This window comes from Kogia breviceps, chromosome 3, assembly GCF_026419965.1.
Source record: "Kogia breviceps isolate mKogBre1 chromosome 3, mKogBre1 haplotype 1, whole genome shotgun sequence".
NCBI classification, from domain to species: Eukaryota; Metazoa; Chordata; class Mammalia; order Artiodactyla; family Physeteridae; genus Kogia; species Kogia breviceps.
Window position 1 is genome coordinate 149294512 of NC_081312.1, and position 26508 is coordinate 149321019.

Genomic DNA, 26508 nt, shown 5'->3' on the forward strand with positions numbered 1-26508 from the left:
TTTAATGTGTTGTTGGATTCTGTTTGCTAGTATTTTGTTGAGGATTTTTGCATCTATGTTCATCAGTGATATTGGCCTGTAGTTTCCTTTCTTTGTGATGTCTTTGTCTGGTTTTGGTATCAGGGTGATGATGGCCTCGTAGAATAAGTTTGAGAGTGTTTCTCCTTCTGCTGTATTTTGGAAGAGTTTGAGAAGGATAGGTGTTAGCTCTTCTCTAAATGTTTGATAGAATTCGCCTGTGAAGCCATCTGGTCCTGGGCTTTTGTTTGTTGGAAGATTTTAAATCACAGTCTCAATTTCAGTGCTTGTGATTGGTCTGTTTATATTTTCTGTTTTTTCCTGGTTCAGTCTCAGAAGGCTGTGCTTTTCTAAGAATTTGTCCATTTCTTCCAGGTTGTCCATTTTATTGGCATACAGTTGCTTGTAGTAATCTCTCATGATCCTTTGTACTTCTGCAGTGTCAGTTGTTACTTCTCTGTTTTCATTTGTAATTCTATTGATTTGAGTCTTCTCCCTTTTTTTCTTGATGAGTCTGGCTAATGGTTTATCAATTTTGTTTATCTTCTCAAAGAACCAGCTTTTACTTTTACTGATCTTTGCTATTGTTTCCTTCATTTCTTTTTCATTTATTTCTGATCTGATCTTTATGATTTATTTCCTTCTGTTAACTTTGGGGGTATTTTTGTTCTTCTTTCTCTAATTGCTTTAGGTGTAATATTAGGTTGTTTATTTGAGATGTTTCTTGTTTCTTGAGCTAGGATTGTATTGCTATAAAATTCCCTGTTAGAACTGCTTTTGCTGCATCCCATAGGTTTTGAGTCGTCGTGTTTTGACTGTCTCTTGTTTCTAGGTGTTTTTTGATTTCCTCTTTGATTTCTTCAGTGATCTCTTGGTTATTTGGTAGTATATTATTTAGTATGCATGTGTTTGTATTTTTTTACAGATTTTTTCCTTTAATTGGTATCTACTTTCATAACATTGTGGTTGGAAAAGATGCTTGATATGATTTCAGTTTTCTTAAATTTACCAAGGCTTGATTTGTGACCCAGGATATGATCTATCATGGAGAATGTTCCATGAGCACTTCAGAAGAAAGTGTATTTTGTTGTTTCTGGATGGAATGTCCTGTAAATATCAATTAAGTCCATGTTGTTTAATGTGTCATTTAAAGCTTCTGTTTCCTTATTTATTTTCATTTTGGATGATCTATCCATTGGTGAAACCATGGTGTTAAAGTCCCCTACTATGATTGTGTTACTCTTGATTTCCCCTTTTATGGCTGATAGCACTTGCCTTATGTATTGAGGTGCTCCCTTGTTGGATGCATAAATACTTAAGATTGTTATATCTTCTTCTTGGATTGATCCCTTCATCATTATGTAGTGTCCTTCTGTGTCTCTTGTAATAGTCTTTATTTTAAAGTCTATTTTGTCTGATATGAGAATTGCTGCTCCAGCTTTCTTTTGATTTCCATTTGCATGGAATATCTTTTTCCATCCCCTCACTTTCAGTCTTTATGTGTTCCTAAGTGTGAAGCTCATTTTCAGTCTTTATGTGTCCCTAGGTGTGAAGTGGGTCTCTTGTAGACAGCATATATATGGGTCTTTTTTGTATCCATTCATCCAGTCTATGTCTTTGGTTGAAGCATTTAATCCGTTTACATTTAAGGTTGTTATCGATATGTATGTTCCTATTACCATTTTCTTAATTGTTTTGGGTTTGTTATTGTAGGTCTTTTCCTTCTCTTGTGTTTCCTGCTTAGACAAGTTCCTTTAGCATTTTTTGTAAAGCTGGTTTGGTGGTGCTGAACTCTCTCAGCTTTTGCTTGTCTCTGAAGGTTTTAATTTCTCCATCAAATCTGAATGAGATCCTTGCTGGGTAGAGTAATCTTGTTTGTAGGTTTTTCTCCTTCATCACTTTAAATATGTCCTGCCACTCCCTTCTGGCTTGCAAAGTTTCTGCTGAAAGGTCAGCTGTTAACCTTACGGGGATTCCCTTGTGTGTTATTTGTTGTTTTTCCATTGCTGCTTTTAATATGTTTTCTTTGTATTTAATTTTTGATAGTTTGATTAATATGTGTCTTGGCATGTTTCTCCTTGGATTTATCCTGTATGGGACTCTCTGTGCTTCCTGGACTTGATTGACTATTTCCTTTCCCATATTAGGGAAGTTTTCAACTATAATCTCTTCAGATATTTTCTCAGTCCCTTTCTTTTTCTCTTCTTCTTCTGGGACCCCTATAATTCGAATGTTGGTGCATTTAATGTTGTGCCAGAGGTCCCTGAGACTGTCCGCAATTCTTTTCATTCTTTTTTCTTTATTCTGCTCTGTGGTAGTTATTTCCACTATTTTATCTTCCAGGTCACTTATCCGTTCTTCTGCCTCAGTTATTCTGCTATTGATGCGTTCTAGAGAATTTTAAATTCCTATTATTGTGTTGTTCATCATTGTTTGTTTGCTCTTTAGTTCTTCTAGGTCCTTGTTAAACTTTTCTTGTATTTTCTGCATTCTATTTCCAAGATTTTGGATCATCTTTACTCTCATTATTTTGAATTCTTTTTCAGATAGACTGCCTATTTCCTCTTCATTTGTTAGGTCTGGTGGGTTTTTACCCTGCTCCTTCATCTGTTGTGTATTTCTCTGTCTTCTCATTTTCCTTAACCTACTGTTTTGGGGGTCTCCTTTACGCAGGCTGCAGGTTTGTAGTTCCCATTGTTTTTGGTGTCTGTCCCCAGTGGCTAAGGTTGGTTCAGTGGATTGTGTGGGCTTCATGGTGGTGGGGATTGGTGTCTGTGTTCTTGTGGATGAGGCTGGATCTTGTCTTTCTGATGGGCAGGACCGTGTCTGGTGGTGTGTTTTGATGTGTCTGTGACCTTATTATGATTTTAGGCAGCCTCTCTGCTAATGGGTGGTGTTGTGTTCCTGTCTTCCTAGTTTTTTGGCATAGGGTGTACAGCACTGTAGCTTACTGGTCGTTGAGTGGAGCTTGGTCTTAGCATTGAGATGGGGAACTCTGGTAGAGCTTTTGCCATTTGATATTACATGGAGCTTGGAGGTCTATGGTGGACCAATGTCCTGAACTCAGCTTTCCCACTTCAGAGGCTCAGGTCTGACATCTGGCCGGAGCACCAAGACCCTGTCAGCCACACGGCTCAAAGAAAAGGGAGAAGAAAGGAAAGAAAGAAAAAATAAAATAAAGTTATTAAAATAAAAAATTTTAAAAATTAAAAAAAATTGGGCTTCCCTGGTGGTGCAGTGGTTGAGAGTCCGCCTGCTGATGCAGGGGACACGGGTTTGTGCCCTGGTCCAGAAAGATCCCACATGGTGCGGAGTGGCTGGGCCCATGAGCCATGGCCGCTGAGCCTGCGCATCCGGAGCCTGTGCTCTACAACGGGAGAGGCTACAACAGTGAGAGGCCCGCATACTGCAAAAAAAAAAAAAAAAAAAAAAAAAGAATTAAAAAGTAATAAAAGAAAAAAAGAGAAAGAACAGAGCAATGAAGCCAAAATACAAATCCACCAATGACAGCAAACACTAAAAACTATACTAAAACAAACAAACAAACAAAAAGAACACAACAAGGAAAACAGACAGGCAGAACCCTAGGATAAATGGTAAAAGCAAAGCTATACAGACAAAAGTCACACAAAGAAATATGCACACTCCAAAAAGGGAAAAAGGAAAAAAATATATATATATATTTTTAAAAAAAGGAAGAGAGCAACCAAATCAATAAAAATGTCTACCTATAATAATAAACTCTAAATACTAAACTTATGTAAAGATGAAACCAGAAAGAAATTAGATGCAGAATGCAAACCCCAAGTCTACAGTTGCTCCCAAAGTCCACCGACTCAATTTTGGTATGATTTGTTGTCTATTTCGGTATTACACAGATACAGGGTACATCAGGTTGATTGTGGAGATTTCATCTGCTGCTCCTGAGGCTTCTGGGAGAGATTTCCCTTTCTCTTCTTTGGTTTCACAGCTCCTGGGGTTCAGCTTTGGATTTGGCCCCACCTATGTGTGTAGGTCACCTGAGGGCAACTGTTCTTTGCTTAGACAGGATGGGGTTAAAGTAGCAGCTGATTAGGGGGCTTTGGCTCACTCATGCCAGGGGCAGGGAGGGGTATGGAATACAGGGTGAGCCTGCAGTGGCACAGGTTGGCGTGACGTTGCAACAGCCTGAGGCACACTGGGGAAGTTGCCTCTGGATCACGGGACCCTGGCCGTGGTGGGCTGCACAGGCTCCTGGGAGGGGAGGTGTGGATAGTGACCTGTGTTTGCACACAGGCTTCTTAGTGGCTGCAGAAGGAGCCTTAGCATTTCATGCCTGTCTCTGGTGTCCGCGGTGATAGGCATGGCTTGTGCCCATCTCTGGACCTCATCTAGGCGGTGCTCTGAATTCCCTCTCCTCATGCACCCCGAAACAGTGGTCTCTTGTCTCTTAGGCAGTTCCAGACTTTTTCCCAGACTCCCTCCCAGCTAACTGTGGTGCAGTAGCCCACTTCAGGCTGTGTTCACGCAGCCAACCCCAGTCCTCTCCCTGGGATCTGACCTCCGAAGTCCAAGCCTCAGCTCCCGTCCCCTACCTGCCCTGGTGGGTGAGCAGACAAGCCTCTCAGGCTGGTGAGTGCTGGTCAGCACCGATCTTGTGTGCGGGAATCTCTCCACTTTGCCCTCTGCACCCCTGTTGCTGAGCTCTCCTCTTTGGCTCTGAAACAACCCCCCCAACCCTGTCTCTACCAGTGAAGGGGCTTCCTAGTGTGTGGAAACCTTTCCTCCTTCACAGCTCCCTCCCAGAGGTGCAGGTCCCGTCGCTATTCTTTTGCCTCTGTTTTTTCTTTTTTCTTTTGCCCTACTCACGTACGTGCGGAGTTTCTTGCCTTTTGGAAAGTCTGAGGTCTTCTGCCAGCGTTCAGTAGGTGTTCTGTAGGAGCTGTTCCACATGTAGATGTAGTTCTGATGTATTTGTGGGGAGGAAGATGATCTCTACATATTACTCCTCCTCCATCTTCAGGGTCTCCCCTGTTCTTATTTTGTAATGTATGCATTTAGTGCTGTAAGTTTTTGTCTCAGTCCTGAGAGGCATTATGATAAGTAGGATTTTTATTTTCAATCAATTCACTATATTTTAAAATTTTCCTTGAGAATTCCTATTCCATGGATTATTTAGAAGTATGCTATTTAGTTTCAAGTGTTTAGAGATTTTCCTGTTATCCTGTTACTCATTTCTAGTTTGATCCCATTGTGGTAGGAGAACACACTCTTAACGATTTTAATCCTTTTACATGTATTGAGGTTTGTTTTATGGCCCAGAACATAGTGTATCTTAGTATACATTCCATGGCACTTGAAAAGTATATATTCTCCTATTGTTGGATTGGGTGTTCTGTCAATGTCTAATTCTGTTTTTTGATTTTTTTTTTTTTTTTTTTTTTTTTTTTTGGTACGCGGGCCTCTCACTGTTGTGGCCTCTCCCATTGTGGAGCACAGGCTCTGGACGCTCAGGCTCAGTGGCCATGGCTTACGGGCCTAGCTGCTCCGTGGCATGTGGGATCCTCTCGGACTGGGGCACAAACCTGTGTCCCCTGCATCGGCAGGCGGACTCTCAACCACTGCGCCACCAGAGAAGCCCTCTGATTCTGTTTTGATTGATGATGTTGAGTTCTTCTAGTTCTTTGCTAATTTTTTTAAAAATTTATTTTATTTTTGGCCACGTTGGGTCTTTGTTGCGGCACACGGGCTTTCTCTAGTTGCAGCAAGCAGGGGCTACTCTTTGTTGTGGTGCGCAGTCTTCTCATTGCAGTGGCTTCTCTTGTTGCGGAGCATGGGCTCTAGGCGTGCATGCTTCAGTACTTGTGGCACATGGACTTAGTTGATGCGCAGCATGTGGGATCTTCCCGGACCAGGGCTTGAACCCGTGTCCATTGCATTGGCAGGTGGATTCCTACCACTGCGCCACCAGGGAAGCCCCTTTGCTAATTTTTTGTGTAGCTCTCTATCAGCTGTTGTGAGAAGGGTGTTGAAGTCTCCAACTGTAATTGTGAATTTGTCCATTTCTCCTTTTAGTTCTGTGAGTTTTTGTTTCATATGTCCTGCAGTTCTGCTGTTTGCATATATTTAGCATGCAAATATATTTATATTTGTAGTACATTTAGTCTGAAATCAAGGTGTTATCAGGACCATGTTCTTCCTGAAGGCTCTAGGGGAAGAAGCTTTCTTGCCTCTTCCTAGCTTCTGGTGGCTCCTGGCAATCCTTGGTGTTCCTAGACTTGAAGCTGTAGCACTGTAGTCTCTGTCTCTGTTTTCACACAGCTTTATTTTCTCTGAGTGTCCTCTCCTCTTCTTATATGGACACCAGACATTTGATTTATCCGACTGATCCCGTGTGACCTTACCTTAAACAGATTATATTTGCAAACATCCCATTTCCAAATAAGTTTATTACACTTCTAGATTCTGGGTGGACCTGAGTTTTTGAGGGGATACTATTCAACTCACTAAACTGACCAAGTTTTTTTTCCTCATAAGTTATATCTGCAGTTGCATAGTCAGGAACCTTCAAAGTCTCTTGAGCCTCCAGACTCCTGGAGCCATTTTGACTTTCAGAGCCTCATGCTGAAATTTTTGAGATTCTTGCCTAATTCTGAGATTTTTGCCTTTTTCAAATACAGACTACAGAGCCTTACCCTTATTGTTGACTTTTAACTCTTAAGATAACATGATGACTTTCTGTCAGGTTTCCATTATTCTTATTTTTTTCCTTGTAAGTCAGAGCAGCAGTTTTCCTAGTTACTTCCTCTACTAATATTGAGTTGAAATACAGCAAGAAGTTGACACATGCTGTGCTCTTCCTCCAATGAGATTTTTAGTAGATCTGAGTAGGGACTAACTTTTTTTTTTTAATTCCATGAGAAACATCTTGAATTTTGAATTTTACTCTGTGGACTTAGGGGCACTAGAGATTTTTGGACAGGGAGGTAGAGTGGTTTATCTGCAGGACGGGGAGTAGTTGATGGGCACTGGACGCATGGAGACAGTGGGGAATCTGTTGGGGTCATCTAAGCATGTGGTAATGCAGACCTGAGCTAGAGTGGGACTTGATAGACATGGGAAGGAGTAACTTAGAAGTTGCTTGAATGTGGATACAAAAGGAGTTGATTGCAAGGTTTCTGGTTTGTGACAGTGGATCCTGTAGCTGTGGCAAGATTTTTTGAGGTGTTGTCGATGACTTAAGTTTGGGATACATTGAGTGTGAGGTGACAGATTTCAGACAGCAAAGTGTAGTTTAGATTACTGTTTTGCAGGCAATCAATTGGAAATGAATTCCTAACATTCCCATCAGGTACCAATGTACATTTGAGATTTATTATTATGAAGACAGTATTTGAAGTCATTAGACTGCCAAAGGCTTGAGTAATGATTAATGTTCGTAAATGTGACCCTGAGTCATCCAGAAGATATTTATGTTTAGCAAGGTGTTTGTGAAGGTAGGGATTTAATTAAGATTAAGAAAATTTTCCACCTGAAATATTGAAATTTATTCTTTGGCTAAAATGTTTCTACAGACAAGAGGCAGGTGGAGGACATGGAGTGGGTCTGTCCTGGGAAGTCCTCATAGGGTCCTGCTCTGTTTCATTACTAACAACAAGGTTTTGAAGTAGGAATGATTGAAAGTGTAATTTGTTTTCACTCATTAATCACTAATTTATTCAATCTTTAATTTTTACTGACCCACTGTGTATAAGCTATAGGACGTGAAAGAGTGAATGTGTATTTGTACCAAGTGCTGAGGGTGTTAAAAGGAATAGTAATAGTTCCTACCCTCAAGGACTCTACATCTGTTGGATGGTATAAATATGTAAATATAGTATGTAATAAATGCTTTGTCAGAGGGGGAAAGGCTACCACAGGATTTGAAGCTTGCTTAATTGACCTTCATTTAAGTAATTCACTGGATTCATTGATGTTGTTCATTCTCTCTGCAAAACATAAGACTGATGCTCCTAGAAAGTAGGCCAGGGGCTTTCCTGGTGGTGCAGTGGTTAAGAATCCACCTGCCAATGCAGGGGACATGGGTTTGAGCCCTGGTCCAGGAAGATCCCACATGCTGAGGAGCAACTAAGCCTGTGGGCCACAGCTACTGAGCCTGAGCTCTAGAGCCCACGAGCCACAACTACTGAAGCCCATGTACCTAGAGCCCGTGCTCCACGACAAGGCTCTGCAATGAGAAGCCTGCACACCACAACGAAGAGTAGCCCCTGCTCGCTGCAACTAGAGAAAGCCCACATGCAGCAACAAAGACCCAAAGCAGCCCAAAATAAAAATAAATAAAGTAAATTAATTTTTTAAAAAAGTAGGCCACCCTTAATACACCTGTTCTTTTAACTCTAACAATAGTAAACCCTTATGTAGTGATTATTGTGTGCCAGGCTCTCCTCTAAGTGCTTTATGTATATTAACTCATTTAATCTTTACAGTAACCCTAAGAAGTAAACAATGTTATCATCCATAGCCACTGCAGTATAGAGAAGCATAGTTACTTGTGCCAGTAGTTTTGTTAGCTAGTAGTGGCAGAGCCAAGATTTGAGCTCAGGCAGCCTGGCTCTAGAGACCAAGCTCTAAACACTATGTTGTAATGCCTCTTGAAAGCCAGCTGTATTTGTTTCCAAACATGTATTTTTCAGTTGTACACCTCACTGCACTTCTGTAATTTAATTAAATAGTATATAAATTGATGAGATATGAATATAAAAATGAGTGTTTTAATAAAAATAATTGTTTGGAAGAATTTTGCTAAAAATAACTGCTGTTTAATTAGGTATGGTGAGACAACTGTAAAAGATTTGAGGGGAAATTGTAAAAGCAAAACAAAAACTGCACTCATTGCTTTGTAGGTATCTTTCAGTTGTTACTCCAATTTAAAGAACTGAAAAATGTAGCCAGGACCTTGTGGGGGTGGGAGATGCAAGAAAAACCTTAAACTCCTGTTAGCAAACACATACTCAGAGGCCTTGCCTCTACACCAAAAGTATTGGTTAATTTACATACATTTATGTTTTATATAAAATATTGAAGATATATATGTATCATTTTCAAAATGATTCTCTGGGTTAACCAGCCTTGTTGAGTAATTGATCATCACTGTCTCAACTGTGTCCTGTGCACGGAAGGAACACTTAGTAGAGATGGTGGTGATTAGGGAAGACTTTCTGGTGGAAATGACATCTGAGCTGAGACTTATTGAATGGGTATGAATTGAAAATGAAGGAGAAAAAGAATATTCCAGGTGGAGGGAATACTGCAGAAATGGAATGGTTTTCATCTTTTTGTTGGCTGTTTATTTGTCCTTTTTGAACTGCTGTTCATGCTCTTTGTGGGAATGTAGTATTTAAATTGAGAAGTAAGACCATACTGAGTTGGAGATGCAACACAAAGACCTTTGCGTTGTGTGGGGAAGAGCACATTGGTAAGAGCTGCACTTTTTCACAGAGAAACAATCAGTACCACCTTGATTCAGTCTCTGTGTCAGTCAGGGCCTAGGTGGAAAACACATGACACACAAAGGTTTAACTGAGGAGAGTTTAATGCAAGGTTTCCTTGCAAGGGAGAGTAAAGCACTCAGTGTAGCCGCAGGATGAAGCCATTCATCCTGCCCTGTGGTAGGAGAATGATGGCTCCCCCCACAGTTTCCCCTGTGGTCATTCCCAGGGCTTGGGAGTGTGTTACCTCACATGGCATAGGAGACTTTGCAGATGTGAATAAATGAAGGATGTTGAAATGTGGAGATTATCCTGGATTATCTGGTGGGCCCAGTCTAATCGCGTGAGTCCTTGAAAACAGACAGCCTTCCCTGGCTGTGGTCAAAGAGAGATGTGACAAAAGAAGAATGGTTAGAGAGATGATGTTGCTGGCTTTGAAGATGGAGAAAGGGGGCCATGAACCATGGAATATGGATAGCCTCTAGAAGCTGGAAAAGGCAAGGGCACAGACTCTCCCCTAGAGCCTCCAGAGAGGAATGCAGCCCTGCTCACGCCTTGATGTTTGTCCAGTGAGACCCATGTCAGGCTTCTGACCTTCCGAACTGCAAGATGATACATTTGTGTTGTTTTAAGCCACTCAGTTTGTGGTAATTTTTTGCAGCATCAGTAGAAAGATATGTCCCTGTGCCTGAAGGGACAAGAGAGAACTAACTGTATACCAGAACCTAGTGAGAGCTAAAGCTGTGGAAAAGGAGCTGCTTATTGGGAAAGGTGGCCATGAAGGAGTGTAGCCTCTGCCAGAACTGCAGGGAGCAAGGGGATAAATACTGCATTCTCTCTTTCTCTCTGTACAGCCTCTGGCCAGTGCCTCCCATTGACTGAATTCAGTCTGAAGCTGAAGAGGGCCTGGGAGCCGGGTGATAATAGTCCACAAGTCAACCTCTCAGGGCCCAAAACAAGGCAGACAAGGGTGGGGAATGGGTCAAGGTTTAGGTGCAAATATAGGAATCAGCAAAGTCCACTCTTTTTGCCCCTTACCATCTACTCCTATTCTTTATTTAGATGAAGAAACTTTTATCTCCAACACAGGGGAAACATAGATTCCCGTTTGGCATTGTATCATTGTGTAATGATACCAATCCAGTCATAATCCCACTTGGAACCTAAATTGTAGTTGTTGCACTTGTCACAGCAGGGAAATGGGAGGAAAAAGAGACAATTACCATAAAGGAAAGTGGTCCTAACCCTAGCTCCTGCTTCTGTGGATAGTCACAAAGCCTAATTTTAATAATCATAATCTCCTCCCACTACCAAATTTCACATCCCTTACACTTTTGTTTGCAGCTTTGGGTGTTGGCTTTTTTAAAAAAAACTTGATGTAGTGACCCAAACATTACACAGGATCCAAGTCCTTTGAAGTCCTGTCTTTTTTTTTTTTTTTTTAAAGATTTAATTTTATTTTTGGCTGCGTTGGGTCTTTGTTGCTGCATGCAGGCTTTCTGCAGTTGTGGCGAGCAGGGGCTACTCTTCATTGCGGTGCGCGAGCTTCTCGTTGTGGTGGCTTCTCTTGTGGAGCACGGGCTCTAGCCACGTGGGCTTCAGTAGTTGTGGCATGTGGGCTCTAGAGCACAGGCTCAGTAGTTGTGGCGCACGGGCTTAGTTGCTCCTCAGCATGTGGGATCTTCCCGGACCAGGGCTTGAACCCATGTCCCCTGCATTGGCAGGTGGATTCTTAACCACTGCGCCACCAGGGAAGTCTCAGTCCTGTCTTTATTGAGTTGCTGCTATTTTCCATCATCTTTAAAACAAACAAAAAAAAGGTTGTGGGAGTACCAAGAATTTCTTGGGTTCTAGACACAATTTTTCTTGTCCTCATTTTGTACTAACAACCCAGAGTCAATTACCCTGACTGGTCACTCTTTGCTTATTGTAAAATAACATGGGTTCAAAATAGTCAAGGGCCAGTGCCAGCTTCCAATATAATGGAACTCAGTATTCCGTGATGGAAATATTTGTTCATTGGGCACTTGCACCCTCCATATACATCGAGGACAGGAATGCAAAATTCTGTAGGTAGGTTATTGGGTGTGTTAGGGAGAGGGGTTATTTCTCCCTTCACCCTTTGGTTCTTAGATCTAGCTGTGGAGGAAATGGCATCTTACTGATCATTAGTTTAAGATGTATGCTGCAGCATGGAGGATGGCACCCCAGCCATATAGGGTATTATCCCCCAGGTGGTGCTGTAACTTCAGTAGGCATTCTACTGTTCTGTTAAGCCAGTTGCTTACAGGTGAGGAGCCAATTCGTTAAGCCCCCATAAGTTTTGTGGGAGTAGACCTAGTGCCACATTTCTTCCAGATGGGCTGGAATTAGGGTGGATGAGGAATTCACCTCAGGTTAAAAAAAAAGGGAGTGCTAAAAAAGTAATCAAGATAAATACTGTTTTCATGCAGTATTTAAACAATCAAAATTAATGGGAACTCCCTGGTGGTCCAGTGGTAAAGAATCCACCTTCATATGCAGGAGACACAGGTTCGATCCCTGGTCAGGTAACTAAGATCCCACATGCCGTGGGGCAATTAAGCCCACGCGCCACAACTACTGAGCTTGCATGCCTCAATGAGAGAGCCCACGTGCTGCAAAACTACAGAGCCCACAGGCTCTGGAGCCTGCGCACCACAACTACAGAGACCATGCGCCCTGGAGCCTGCATGCCACAACTAGAGAGAGAACCCACAAGCCACAACTAGAGAGAAGCCTGCGTGCCACAACGAAGAGCCCACGCCACAACGAAAGATCCCTGCACACCTCAACAAAGATCCCGCGTGCCTCAACTAAGACCCGACGCAGCCCCCCCCAAATATTAATGCAAAAAATCCATGATGAACAAAATGCCAAAATTTAAAATAAAAACAGGATCAAACAGTGCCATGATAAGCCATATTGGAGCCTGAGGAAAAAGAATGTTTACCCTAGAAACTTATGTTTCTGTATTTTTTAAATGGTTAATTTTTTCCTGGAATATTGATATAGTTGAAAAGTATTGAAAATAGAAAGTAAGGGTATTAAAATTCACAACATTATTTTAAATGTTTTATTTATACCAAAACTAGAATTTATTATAATTTTACTTTCCTGGCTTTAGTGCAAGCAGACTGTTCATTCAATAATATTATCAAAATCTACTTCTTATCTAGTTTTCTGTCTTTGAAATTTTCTATTTAAAAATCTGTTTATCAACTGAGAGTTGTGACTTATAATGAATAAGAGGGAGAAACTTCAAAAGTAGAAAGTGTGTTTTATGAGTATAAAATTTTAACAGGTTGTATGAAATGAATCTGAAATGAATGGAAAAAAATTGGAAATGTTTGAATTACAAGATGTGATATTAATTATTGGAAAAAGTACATGTCAAAAATTAAGGAGCTTGTGGATATCTGTATTAGTTTCTTACTGCTGATGTAACAAATTACCACAAACTTGGTGACTTAAAGCAATACATTTATTATCTTACAGCTGTTTTTTTTAAGAAGATGTTGGGGGTAGGAGTTTTTTATTAATTAATTAATTTATTTTTGCTGTGTTGGGTTTTCGTTTCTGTGCGAGGGCTTTCTCTCGTTGCGGCAAGCGGGGGCCACTCTTCATCGTGGTGCACGGGCCTCTCACTATCGCAGCCTCTCTTGTTGCAGAGCACAGGCTCCAGACGCACAGGCTCAGTAGTTGTGGTTCACGAGCCTAGTTGCTCCGCAGCATGTGGGATCTCCCAGACCAGAGCTCGAACCCATGTCCCCTGCATTTGCAGGCAGATTCTCAACCACTGTGCCACCAGGGAAGCCCCTACAGCTTTGAGGTCAGAAGGTCTAAAACCAAGGTATTGGCAGGGCCATGGTCCCTGTGGAGATTCTAGAGGAGAGTCCTTTTTTTTTTTCTTTTTCCAGATTCTCAGGGCACCTGCGTTTCTTGTTTTAATTCCCCTTCCTCCTTTTTGAAGATAGCAGCATAGCATTTTCAGATCCCTTCCTCTCTCTGGCCTCTGCTTCTCTTGTCATATCTCTTTCTTTTCTCTGAATCACACTGTACTTCCTCTCTCTTTATTAGGATTATATTGGGCCCATCTATGTAATCCAGGATAATTTCCCCATCTTAAGAACTTTAATCAATCTCACATCTACACTTTTTGTTTTTGGTGCCATGTAAAGTAACATATTCACAAGTTCTGAGAATTAGGATGTGGACATCTTCTGGGGGCCATCATTCTGACTACCACAGCACACTAATTTCACATTTAGTTAATGGAAAATGAACTGAAGTGCTTTGAAGTTTGAATTGCTAACTGGAGAAAAATTCTGTTATGTGGATAATTTTGTTTAGAAAAAAGAGCCACTGACTTGTTTCTTAAATATTTTGATAATTTACTCTTATAGAAATAGTTTTAAGTGTCATGCAGTATCAGTAATTTGTAATATAAAATCAGCATTGTATTTGGATCTTCTAAAACCAATTCACAAATTTTGCTTTGTGCAGTCTTTTTTTTTTAACATCTTTATTGGCGTATAATTGCTTTACAGTGTTGCGTTAGTTTCTGCTGTATAACAAAGTGAATCAGCTATATGCATATGTGTATATCCCCATATCCCCACCCCCTTGCGTCTCCCTCCCATCTTCCCTATCCCACCCCTCTAGGTGGTCACAAAGCACCAAGCTGATCTCCCTGTGCTATGTGGCTGCTTCCCACTAGCTATTTTACATTTGGTAGTGTATATATGTCAGTGCTACTCTCTCACTCTGTCCCAGCTTCCCCTTTCCCCTCCCCATGTCCTCAAGTCCATTATCTATGTCTGCGTCTTTATTCCTGTCCTGCCCCTAGGTTCATGAGAACCATTTTTGTTAAGATTCCATATGTATGTGTTAGCATACAGTATTTCTCCTTCTGACTTACTTCACTCTTTATGACGGACTCTAGGTCCATCCACCTCACTACAAATAACTCAATTTCGTTTCTTTTTATGGCTGAGGAATATTCCATTGTATATATATGCCACATATTCTTTATACATTTATCTGTCGATGGACACTTAAGTTGCTTCCATGTCCTGGCTACTGTAAATATTGCTGCAATGAATATTGGGGTACATGACTCCTTTTGAATTATGGTTTTCTCTGGGTATATGCCCAGTAGTGGGATTGCTGGGTCGTATGGTAGTTCTATTTTCAGCTTTTTAAGGAACCTCCATACTGGCTGTATCAATTTACATTCCCACCAACAGTGCAAGAGGGTTCCCTTTCCTCCACACCCTATCCAGCATTTATTGTTTGTAGACTTTTTGATGATGAGCATTCTGACCGGTGTGAGGTTATACCTCATTGTAGTTTTGATTTGCATTTCTATAATGATCAGTGATGTCTTATCCATATTTAGAAGTAGACTTGAGAACTTAAAAAAAAAGACAAGTCACAATGTTGCCCTGCAAAGAGAAGTTTTAGTAAGCTGAAGTTAAATAAAAACTATTTAAAGAACTACCATACGATTCAGCAATCCTACTACTAGGCATATACCCTGAGAAAACCATAATTCAAAAAGTCATGTAGTCTTTGGGGTGGGCTTGGCGGCGCAGGCAGGGCTATGGGGAGCGGTCGGCGGTCTGAGGCAGCGGTGGCCGTAAGGAGGCCGCGGCGCGATGGCGGGCGGTAGACGCGCTCAGGCCGGCGAGGCGAGAGGCGGCGGTGTTCATCCGGTCTGCAGCGACCTTCTTCAGGGGCCGGGGGTGGGGAGGACCGGGGCGGGGGTCGTCCCGGGCAGCGCGGAGCGGCGGGGCGGGGCTCGCAGGCCGTTGGGGTGCAGAAGGCCTGGGCCCGTTGCGAGGAGCCGCCCAAGGCCGCTGGGTCCTGCCGCCGGGCTGCTCGACGACCACGCTCCTGCGGGGCCCCGCCTGAGGAGGCCGAGGCCGCGGGCGGCTGCGAGGCCATGGGAGGGCGCGGAGGATGGAGGAGCGGAAGGAGGAGGGCGAGGCTGAGATCCAGGAGCATCGCCCAAGCATTGGTTCTTCAAGTGGGAGCGGCAGTGACTGGCCGAGGACGAGCAGGACGAGCAGCTGCCCCCCGAGCTGCAGGAGGAGGCGGCGGCCGCCGCGCAGCCCGAGCACAAGCATCAGAAGCTGTGGCACCTGTCCCAGAACTCGGCCGCCGCCGTGGCCCCGCTCTACAAACACCGAGTGTGTCAGCTGCCAGGACTTTCTGTCTGGGTTCCCTTCCAAAAGGCAGCCGCCGCCGTCCCCAGCCTCTACAAAGAAAGCGTGGATACCCATCAGGGAAGTTGTCATATTGGAATTGGCTATCAGCGACGCAATAAGGATGTGTTGGCTTAGGTTAAAAAGCTCAGAAGAACTAGTCATAAAGAAGATTTGATCAGCTTCCTGTGTGGAAAAGTTCCTCCACCACGAAGCTCCCCCAACGCTGTAGTGTCCCCTAACCGAGCTACTTCAACGGAAACTAGCTCACCTGTAGAGACTGGTTTGCAGCCCTTCGGGGAAGCCATAGCTCTGCGTGATAAAACCGTTTAAACATGTTTCTTTGGGAAAATGGTTAAGAGTGTGCCTGTGTACCCAATTTCACTTTTAGGTTTAGGTTCAGATATATTGTCTGTTCTAGTTACTACTTGCTCTGGAAATATTTAAATAGATTGTAACCTAAGAAATTATATGGGCACTTTTTGAATGTTAGCCAGCCTATCCTAAAAAAATGTTTTTAGAAAGATAGTTTGAGCTGATTGGTGTTACCATAACAGCATTTTTTGTAACATTGATTAGAATTTATTGCTTTACACGCTTATGTTGTACATGTTTCCTTACTCTTCTGAGTCAAAGAGGAAGTTCTTGTGTCTTAAGAATTCTATTGCATTTATACTTACCTGGAGAGCCTTGTCAGTGACAGGCAAGTAAGGCAGATACCTGTTGGGCTCGTTTTCATGGAACTCCCTTTGATACCTTAGGTTATTGAGTGTGCCTGTAGAACGTGAGCGTTGATGACCCAAGAAGGAGTGGACAGATGTAAGAATAATTAAATTGACTTTCCTTATGTCTGTTGTCCCTTAGGGCCTTGCTTTGATAGTCAGGACTGTTAGAGAACAGGTCCCTCACCATCTCCCCAGGCCAGACCTGCCATAAAAAGGCATTTTGGGGCTTCCCTGGTGGCGCAGTGGTTGAGAGTCCGCCTGCCGATGCAGGGGACGCGGGTTCGTGCCCCGGTCCGGGAGGATCCCGCGTGTCGCGGAGCGGCTGGGCCCATGAGCCGTGGCCGTTGAGCCTGCGCGTCCGGAGCCTGTGCTCCGCTGCGGGAGAGGCCGCAGCAGTGAGAGGCCCACGTAACGCAAAAAAAAAAAAAAAAAAAAAAGGCATTTTGGCTGAGGGGTTTAAGTATTATTGGAGAAGCCTGTGGTATATAGTCAGTAAGTTTGTTGTTGCTTGTTCTCTAATACAGGCTTCCAGATAGAACTGGGAGAGGTACTTATAGGACATTCAGTACTGCTGTAAAAATAAAACAACAAAATAATAAGACTTGGTTGAAGCCAAGATGAAAACATGGATTGTGCAAGTGACTAAGCAGAAGTAATTAGTGAGTTAGGTCATGAGTACTGTTAAAAGTTAACATTTATGAGCCATAATGTAGGTCATCTAAAAGTAACCTGATAATAAGAACTGGGATATATACAAAGGGCTTTTATATCATTAAAGCTTTAATGCTTACAGAGATTCTTGTTCTCTTTGGCAAACATTGATTCTTTACCTAAAACCCCATTCAGAACATGGAGTTGTAAAAAGTGTTGGTTTTTTATCCTTCCTGATTGTGAGTTAGTTTACGATAAGTTAAAAACACAAAAGCATTTTATTGCAAGAAAATCCATGATGTATGGACGCAGTACTTAAGACTGCTTGCTGTTTCTAATATAGTGGAATAGTTGATGCCATCAGAAAGTTTGAAACCCAGGCAAAATAGAGATTGATCTGTTCCTACTGAATCAGAGTTTCACATCTTTTACCATTAAGTTTGAAAAAAATTACTAGAAGTGTACATAGTTTGTCAGATTAATTTTAGTGCATGGTAGTATTTGATGGAGTTGTGTTTTCCTTAAGCATTTTGATTTCCTTTGTCATCACGTGGGTTTATGATTCATTCCATATTTCTTTTGTTAAAGTGTCTTTTTTTCTGTGTTATACTCTACTATAGAAGGTAGTTTTAAGAAACATAAATGCCATTCTTCTTATAAAATCTTAAAAAAAAAAAGTCATGTACCACAATGTTCATTGAAGCTCTATTTACAATAGCCAGGACATGCAAGCAACCTAAGTGTCCATTGTCAGGTTAATGGGTAAAGAAGATGTGGCACATATATACAATGGAATATTACTCAGACATAAAAAGAAATGATATTGAGTTACTTGTAGTGAGGTGGATGGACCTAGAGTCTGTCATACAGAGTGAAGTAAGTCAGAAAGAGAAAAACAAATACCGTATGCTAACACATATATATGGAATCTAAAAAAAAAAAAGGTTCTGAAAAACCTAGGGGTAGGACAGGAATAAAGATGCAGACATAGATAATGGACTTGAGGACACGGGGAGGGGGAAGGGTAAGCTGGGACGAAGTGAGAGAGTGGCATGGACCTATATACACTGCCAAATGTAAAATAGATAGCTAGTGGGAAGCAGCCCCATAGCACAGGGAGATCAGCAAGGTACTTTGTGACCACCTAGAGGGGTGGGATAGGGAGGGTGGGAGGGAGATGCAAGAGAGAGGAGATATGGGGATATATGTATACTTAAAGCTGATTCACTTTGCTATATAGCAGAAACTAACACACCATTGTAAAGCAATTATACTCCAATAAAAATGTTAATTAAAACAACACTAAGATTGTCACTTGGTCAAGAGACTGTCAAACAAGGAAGTTGTCTATATTGAAAACAAGATAATCGAAGTAGATGAAAAAAAATGTTTGCTTTCTTAAAGCTAGAAAAGTAAAATTATAATTAATCTTATTTTTGGTAAAAATAAACTTAAATTTAAAATAATAGTGAGTTTTAATACACTTTTCAATTTTTAAATATTTTTCAACCACTTCAATGTTCTGAAAAAAAAATAACCATTAAAAAATGCATAAAAACATGTCTTTACAGTTTTACTTTTGCCTTAGGCTCCAGTATGGCTCATCAAGACACTGCTGGATCCTGTATTTAAGATTTTGCAGGACTTCCCTGGTGGTGTAGTGGTTAAGAATCTGTCTTCCAATGCAGGGGACACGGGTTCGACCCCTGGTTAAGGACCTAAGGTCCCACATGCTGCAGGGCAACTAAGCCCACGCACCACAACTACTGAGCCCGTGTGCTCTGGAGCTCGCCCACTGCAACTAGAGAGAAGCCAGTGCGAGCAATGAAGAGCCTGTATACCGCAACTAAGACTCGATGCAGCCAATAAATAAACAAATATTAAAAAATATATATTTTGCTATTTTATTTATGATTTTTTACATTAATTTTTATTTTAAAATATTGCATTAAGATATTATTTATCTTGATTATTGAGCTTTTGGTGCCCCCTTTAAATTGAGGGTGAAGTTGAGCGGGATCCTGTAGTGTTGAATAAGGCATTCTGTATGTCCATTGGTTATAGTGCTGGCAGAATAATTGTGGGCAGGGAAGACACATCCTTAGCCGGAATAGGTATTCCTGTGAGGGGAGCTCGGCCTCGGCTATATGTTGGAAGCAGCTGAGGAGCTTGTAAAATGCCTGATGATCAGATTGTACCCCAGACCAGTACATCAATGTATGAAAGTGAGATCTAAACATCAGTGATTATTAAAGCTCCCCAGGTTGTTCAGTGTGCAGCCAAGGCTGAGAACCACTGACCTGCAGCAGTACTTCTTAAACTTCAGGATGCACATGAATCATCTGGAGAGCTTGTTAAAATGCAGATGTATTAGCTTTGGGGTCTGAGAGTCTACATTTATGAAAAGCTGTTGCTGCTAGTCTAGTGATCACACTTTAAGTAGCAAAGATTCATGGTGTGTTAGAGAAATTCCGGTGTTTTAATCTCACCAACTGTAGGCCACAATTGAGTCCAGATTTCAAGTGAACAAACCCAGCAGACTGTTGGCACCACTTCCAGGTGTCTGAGCTAACATTTTTTTTTGAGCTAACATTTTAAATCCTGAATCTTGGGTGAATATACCCATAATAATAAATTCAGCCCTACCCAAGCACATATTTTGTCCTCCTTTGTCTAATAACCCTATAATTTGTTCCCATTCATGCACTCTGGAATTCTGCTGATAAAAATTGGAAAGATCCTACAACTCCAGTGTATATGCTGCTTTCCCATAGCCCACCTTGTACTTAGACTCCTAGGCTAAGCTGGGATCTTATTCCTCTTAGTGGCCTGAAGGTAGTAAATAGTGGAGGTGGTGCTGAGGAGAATGGGCATCTCAGTTTTTATGCTAGAGAAGGCTGCTTGGAAGGAGGGAGAAGGAAAACTGCTTTTTTCAGCAGAAAGGTTTTGGGGTTTTGGGATTCAAAGTTAGGCTTCCTCTTAGTTTACACATCCGCATCCCAAGACACAGAGTCCCACTTCTCAACCTTTGCCCTTATCTTCGATCTGGCAGGGTTGTACTTTTTTTTTTTTTTTCGCGGTACGTGGACCCCTCACTGTTGGGGCCTCTCCCATTGTGGAGCACAGGCTCCAGACGCGCAAGATCAGCGGCCATGGCTCACGGGCCCAGCCCCTCCGCGGCACGTGGGATCTTCCCGGACAGGGGCATGAACCCGTGTCCCCTGCATCGGCAGGTGGACTCCCAACCACTGCGCCACCAGGGGAGCCCATGGCAGGGTTGTACTTTTAAATGGCATTGCAGATCTGCAAACCATACACACAGGCATAGGGCTAGGTCCTCAGCCAGATCTCTCATGGAGCATTAAGGTTGCTAAATGAAGATATGTTCAAAGAACTATATGCCTTGAAGTTATATACTGTTTATGTAAGCACTATAGATTTTTTTTCCTTAGTTAATTTTTAAAATGAGAATGAGTAAAGAAAGTTGAAATATTTCTTTGAATGTATGAATTGCCATTTGTTAGTCAGTGAATATTTAGAAGGGCCTTTAATGTCCGAGATGCTGTGTCATATTGACAGTAGATTCATGTTGTTGATCATTAACTTTTTTTTTTTTTTTTTTACAGAAACTTATTGGAGAGGTGTTTAATATTGTGAGCCAACAGTCTACTGCTCGACCTGGCTGCATTATTGAACTCAATGCAATAACCAACCAAGTAAAAACATGCTTGTGAATTGGTGATACTGACATACTTTATCCCAGAGTGCTTAGTATGCATAAGATACACAGTTGAACCTTGAACAACTTGGGGGTTAGGAGCACTGACCCTTCTCACTTTAGAAAATCCATGTATAACTTACAGTCAGCTTTCTGTATCCTCAGTTCTGCATCTGCATATACAGTTAACTGCAGATTGAGTAGTACTGTAATAATTACTATTGAAAAAAATCCCTATTTAAGGGGACCTGTGCAGTTCAATAGTCAATATTTCATTTCAGAATAGTTCTCTTGTTTGATGCTAAATATAGCCAACTTCTCTTGATTTTCCTTAGTGAAAATCTCCAGTGATTTACAAATTCGTCTTCTCCAGTTGAATTGTATCTGTAGCCTTATTTCCTGTTTAAAGGTCATTTGATTCAGTCAGGGAAGCCACGAAGGAAAATACAGTACAGCTGCATAGAGGCTCAGTTTGTGGTTTTTCTTTTTATATTGTTACTCATTTCAACTCAGTAGATGGTGACATCAGTTTTAAGAGTGTTTGCTTTGTTAGGCTGAGTATTAGATATTTTTATGAGATCCATTAAAATGAAGATAGAAGTAGGATCAAAGTATGCATTTACTTTCTAAGTACAGGTCTTTTGTGTAGGCACTGTTCTTTCCTAGCCACTACCTAGAAAAGGAGAGCCCTTCCCTCTACAGGGAGTTTGTAAATCCCATTATAGCCCTCATATTTGTTTCTTCGTGATCATGTTTATGGACTGAAGGGGATAGAAGTAATATATTCATTCCAAATATGAAAAAAGTTTACTTTGATGAGGAAGTTACCAATTATTTTCAAGCAAGGAAATGAAGAAAGAGCCAACCATATTTAAAAAACAAATATAGTGTTATGTCATTATTTTTCCATGATGCCATGCACATTTTGTTGGGGAAAATGTAATAATTTCCACCAATGTAGAGAAATTACCAGATCAGCTCTTGGCAACAGAAATGTGGCTGCCAGACTCAAATTACTAACACCTCCTAGGAAACCCTTAACTTGTGATTTCCTTTTTTTCATATATGGGAGAAGAGTGTATTAGCTTCAACCCATAAATGTCTTAATTTTTAATGAACTGCGAGTTAAATTCATTTCCCCAGTGTAGCCCCTTCTCTACTCTGTACCATGGGATATTATTACAGACCTCTTTCACCTAGCATTTTGCTTTTTACTTCATACTTATTGAAGATTTTTCCCTTTCCATTTGTGGCTGTCTTTATCACAAGGGCTGGTAAACTGCAAGCACTGATAAATGGCTTAGGCTTATAAATCATTCTATGTTTGTTTCCAGTGTGCTGTATCCTTTCTGTATCCATGAAAGCATCATCCTTCCCTTTTCTTTCATTTATTCCTCTTCCCTGGAGGAGGTGACCTTTTATGCTATGAATGTGAAGGGATTTTTTTATGTTTCTGTATGGAGAGACATAAAAATACCTTAAAACTTTCGTAAAAATTTTGTGGGTCAACCTAATGTCATAGTCATTTTATTTCCTTCTATCAATACTATGAAAGGAGGCTGATTTGCTTTATTCTCTAAGATTATAGCCCATCCATTCAGTGCCAAGATTATCATAGCTGCTTGCCTTCCTTGAAATCTGTGGGGCAGCCATCAAATTGTCTTGACCTACTTCGTAATAAGCTTTTGTTTTGGATTTAGCCTTTCCTTGAATTCAGTTCACTTTTGTGATTCTAAGTAGCTATTTGTGATTATCTTTACTCTTCTCTGTGTGGTCCCAAACATGATTTTGTAGTATCAGCTGACTGTGATGTTTCATCTATGCTTTTAGAAATCTTAGTTACTTAAATGTAAATACATTTCTTCAGAGATGTGTCATTCCCACTGGCTGTTATAGGATCCTCCATAATTCCCACTAGACAGACTTATTGGAAGTACTTTGGGGACCTTTCTGGTTTTTTGGGGTTTTTTTGTTTGTTTCTCAAGTAGAATTAGAAAAAGAACCTATGGTAGTATGCTTAATATGGTCTGCATGGCCTTCTCCAGCCAATCATGAGACCGGATATTTTTGAACTCAGAGTGGCCTAGATTACTTAACTGTTTTTGTTTTTTTTTTTTGAGATGCAAACCTGTTGATTTGTTTTTACTAGAGTTTCACAGTTCTGCTATTGACTATAGCATCTTTGAAAGTAATTTATCTAATGATTTTTTTCTCTTGCTTTTTCCATTCTAATTAGTCATTCTATAAAGAATAGAAATTGTTAGAGAGATTTTTTCTTTTATTTTATATTAGGGTTCTTGGGGAGGTAGTGGGTGGAAGATACAGAATTTCAAAGATAAAACTTAACTTTTTTCATGTTTGTAGTGTGGCTCAAATACACAGTTGCTTCATGTGTTTCAAGAAGACTTCATTAGAGGATATAAACCACATAAGGAAGATATGGAGAAAAAGGAAACAGAAATATTTTTTCAACCATCACAAGGTACTTTTAAAAAATAGACTTGAGTTCTATACCATAATCTTAGAAAACCTCCAAACTTTCATTGAGTGTGGATCTTTATATCAGAAGTCATCACTCATGATGACTCATCACCAGTTCTATCAGAAATGCTTTTTTGTAGGTGAAGAACACATGGGGATAAAAATTACATTTTGAAAGACAGATTCTCTGGTGACATAGCCTTTTGCCAAGAAATGTAATTTATGAAACCTAGTTTAATTGTTTAAAAACTTAACTTTAGTTGTTCAACTCTACAATTAAATTATTTTGATTGGTAGTAAATATCCCTCTGGTATCTTAAGGAAGCCAATTAATATAAGTTTACTAAAGATTATTGATAAGTATAGGAGGAAGATATTATGTTGTATGGTATACCAGGTAGCTTAGGTATGCTTAGGTGTTATGTTGTATGGTACACCAGGAATTAAAGGTACCATCTCATAGTTTTCCTCTCTGAAGGGTTGTATTTCTTTCTTCTTCTTGTGAAAGAAAGTAGTTCTTCTAAGACCTTTCAAGAACAAACCATATGATATTTAAACTTTATTATTTAGCTTAAAATAGTCCTTTTAGAAGTTATACTTTGTAATTATAAAACTTTCATGTTCTATTTGAAAATGAAATTTGAAAATAGAACATACTGAGTAGAATACTTTCTGTTTGAAGGTAGGAAAGACATGTCCTACTTTAAGAATTCATTTTCTGTGATTAATAGTTTTTAGTTTACAAAGAGTTTGCAGATACTTTATCTCATTTGGTTATAGATTGTAAGTATCTAGAAGGACATATTTAATTTTCTTAGTGTAGCTTTTTTCACAGAATTATGTATAGTCATTTAAGGAAGGTATTTCTACTGAATTTGTAAAGTTAATTTCGTTTTCTTTAGTGGAAAATCAGAATGAGTTCTGTCTTCTGTGAGGCTTAGCTCAAACATTTTTTCACCCCTCAGACTAGTAATTATTTCCCTTTCATGCATCTTTCTTCATAGATCAGAGCTTTTCTTCTTTCTATTCAGTTGTCACGTTCAGTTTTATTTCACTGTCACTATAACATAACAACAGTACTGTATAGATTTAAAATGTGCTTTTCCATAGTATTTCACCTTTACTAGGATTAAACTTTTTTATATGCTTTCCTGCAAGTCTAACTATCACTTATCATGCTACTTCTGACAGGGAATACATGCCAACCTACTAGAAAACAATGCTTATATAAGGTTGGTATTTTTTAAATAATATTTTTAATTGGAAGAGCTGCATTTTAAAATATTTTATTTCCCTCTTTTGAGATATATATACATATATATATATATATATATGTGTGTATATATATATATATTGACTTGTGGGATCTTAGTTCCCCAGCCAGGGATCGAACCCGGGCCCATGGCAGTGAAAGCACCAAGTCCTAACCACTGGACCGCCATGGAATTCCCTTGATTTTCTTTTTCTTTTTTTGTTTTTCTTTTTGTTGGGGTATAGTTGCTTTACAATGTTGTGTTAGTTTCTGCTGTACAGCAAAGTGAATCAGCTATATGTATATCCCCTCTTTTTTGGTTTTCCTTCCCATTTAGGTCACCACAGAGCACTGAGTAGAGTTCCTTATGCTATATAGCAGGTTCTCATTAGTTATCTATTTCATACATATTAGTGTATATATGTCAATCCCAGATATTTCTTTATGTCACTGTGAAATCAGGCCAAAAGATTTCCTGATGCTTTTCTTGGTTTTCCTTTAGTTTTTGTACAAAGTTTCTCTTGATTTTATAGCTGTTTTCTTAAGGGACTTGAAATGTGTATTTCTCCTCTTCCCTGACCCTGCTTTAGTTTTAGTTAAAAATTTTAGTTAAAAATTTTTAGTTAAAAATTAAGTACTCTTTTAATTAAGAAAAATACCAGTTACAGACAAAAGTAGAGTGCATAGTTAAATGAACCTTCCTATGCCCATAACTTAGATTGATAATTTTAAGATTTTGTCACCTACTATATTTACCCTATTTTCTTTTCTTTTCCTTTTTTCCTGAAATATTTTAAAGCAAACTCATCCTTCATGTTGTTTTGCTCCTGTGTACTTTATGCATTTCTAAAAATGACTTTCTTACATTTGTGCTGTTATCACATTGATAAGATAACAAAATTTCTCAGAATTCTGTAATAACTAGTCCATATTTACTTCATTTAATTGTCTCAAAAAATGTCAGGGTTATTTGTTCTTAATTTGTTTGGATCCATATCCATATTAGAGTCCACACATTGTGTTTCATTTTCTAAGAGTCTTTTAAGCTAAGGTAATCCCCCGTTATACTCTTATCATGCCACAGACTTGTTTTAGAGAAAGTTATTTTATAGGAATTTCTCTGACCAGTTACTTGTGATGTCATTTAAAATTTTTCCTGTAAAGTGCAAATTACCTCTGTAGACTTGATTCGATCCAGGTTCAACTTCCTAGGTGTTGCTTTGTTCATCATAGAAGGTCATAAGAAAGAACATAATATTAGGATGTCTCGTTTTAAGTGATGCGAAGATTCAGAAAATTCACCTGGTGGTACCAGTGTAAAATTTGCCAGCAATCTGTTATCTCATGGTTTCTTCCATTGATATTGTTGCTTTCCAGTCAATTATTTCATTAAGGATTGCACAACTGTGATTTTCTAGTTTTATCAGTTCTCATTTATTTATTAGCTGGAAAGCATTTGTAAGGAAAAGCTTTCCCTTATCAATGGCAGCTTTTTGGCTATTTTGAAATAGAGTTATTTTTAGAAAAGCTAGAGTAAGTGCTTAGTTCTTTCCCTTTAATTTATGATTTCAAAGGAGTTTGTGCCCAGGTTGCTGCCAGTCGTTACAGATGAATTTATTGTTCTTATTGTCTTCATTTTGTGAATCATTATGAACCCATTTTAGAAAAACTACTGAAGAATAATACACATATACTCATATCACTCATGAATTTTTGTGTACTTAGCATATTTCAGTCAGTTTGCAGTCATAGTTCTAATGCTCGCATTGTCCTGCATTAGGCTAGTGAAGACCCTTTCAGGTTGGTCCTGAGTCCTGTTGACACAACCTCATTATTTTTGATAGTTTGCTTTCTTTCAGGCACAGCAAAATATGCCAGGCTTATCTTGTAGATAGCCTTTGCAAGAATGGAGTCATCCCTCCAAACTGTTCCTTTTAATGGAGCATGGTATTTAGAGGCCACAAGTTGA

General features: G+C 40.0%; 1 protein-coding gene and 1 pseudogene across 6 annotated transcripts in view; both read left to right on the forward strand.

Annotated features, from left to right (window-relative positions):
• The window catches only part of DMXL2 (Dmx like 2), a 178297-nt gene that overhangs the window by 78739 nt on the left and 73050 nt on the right, over positions 1-26508 (forward strand). For all 6 annotated transcript variants that reach the window (XM_067029865.1, XM_067029868.1, XM_067029866.1 and 3 more), the window contains 2 exons: positions 20715-20804; positions 23171-23288. In XM_067029865.1, coding sequence (XP_066885966.1) covers positions 20715-20804; positions 23171-23288 — 208 coding nt within the window. The remainder of the gene's footprint in view (positions 1-20714; positions 20805-23170; positions 23289-26508) is intronic.
• On the forward strand, positions 15447-16045 carry LOC131752175 (HUWE1-associated protein modifying stress responses 1 pseudogene; annotated as a pseudogene).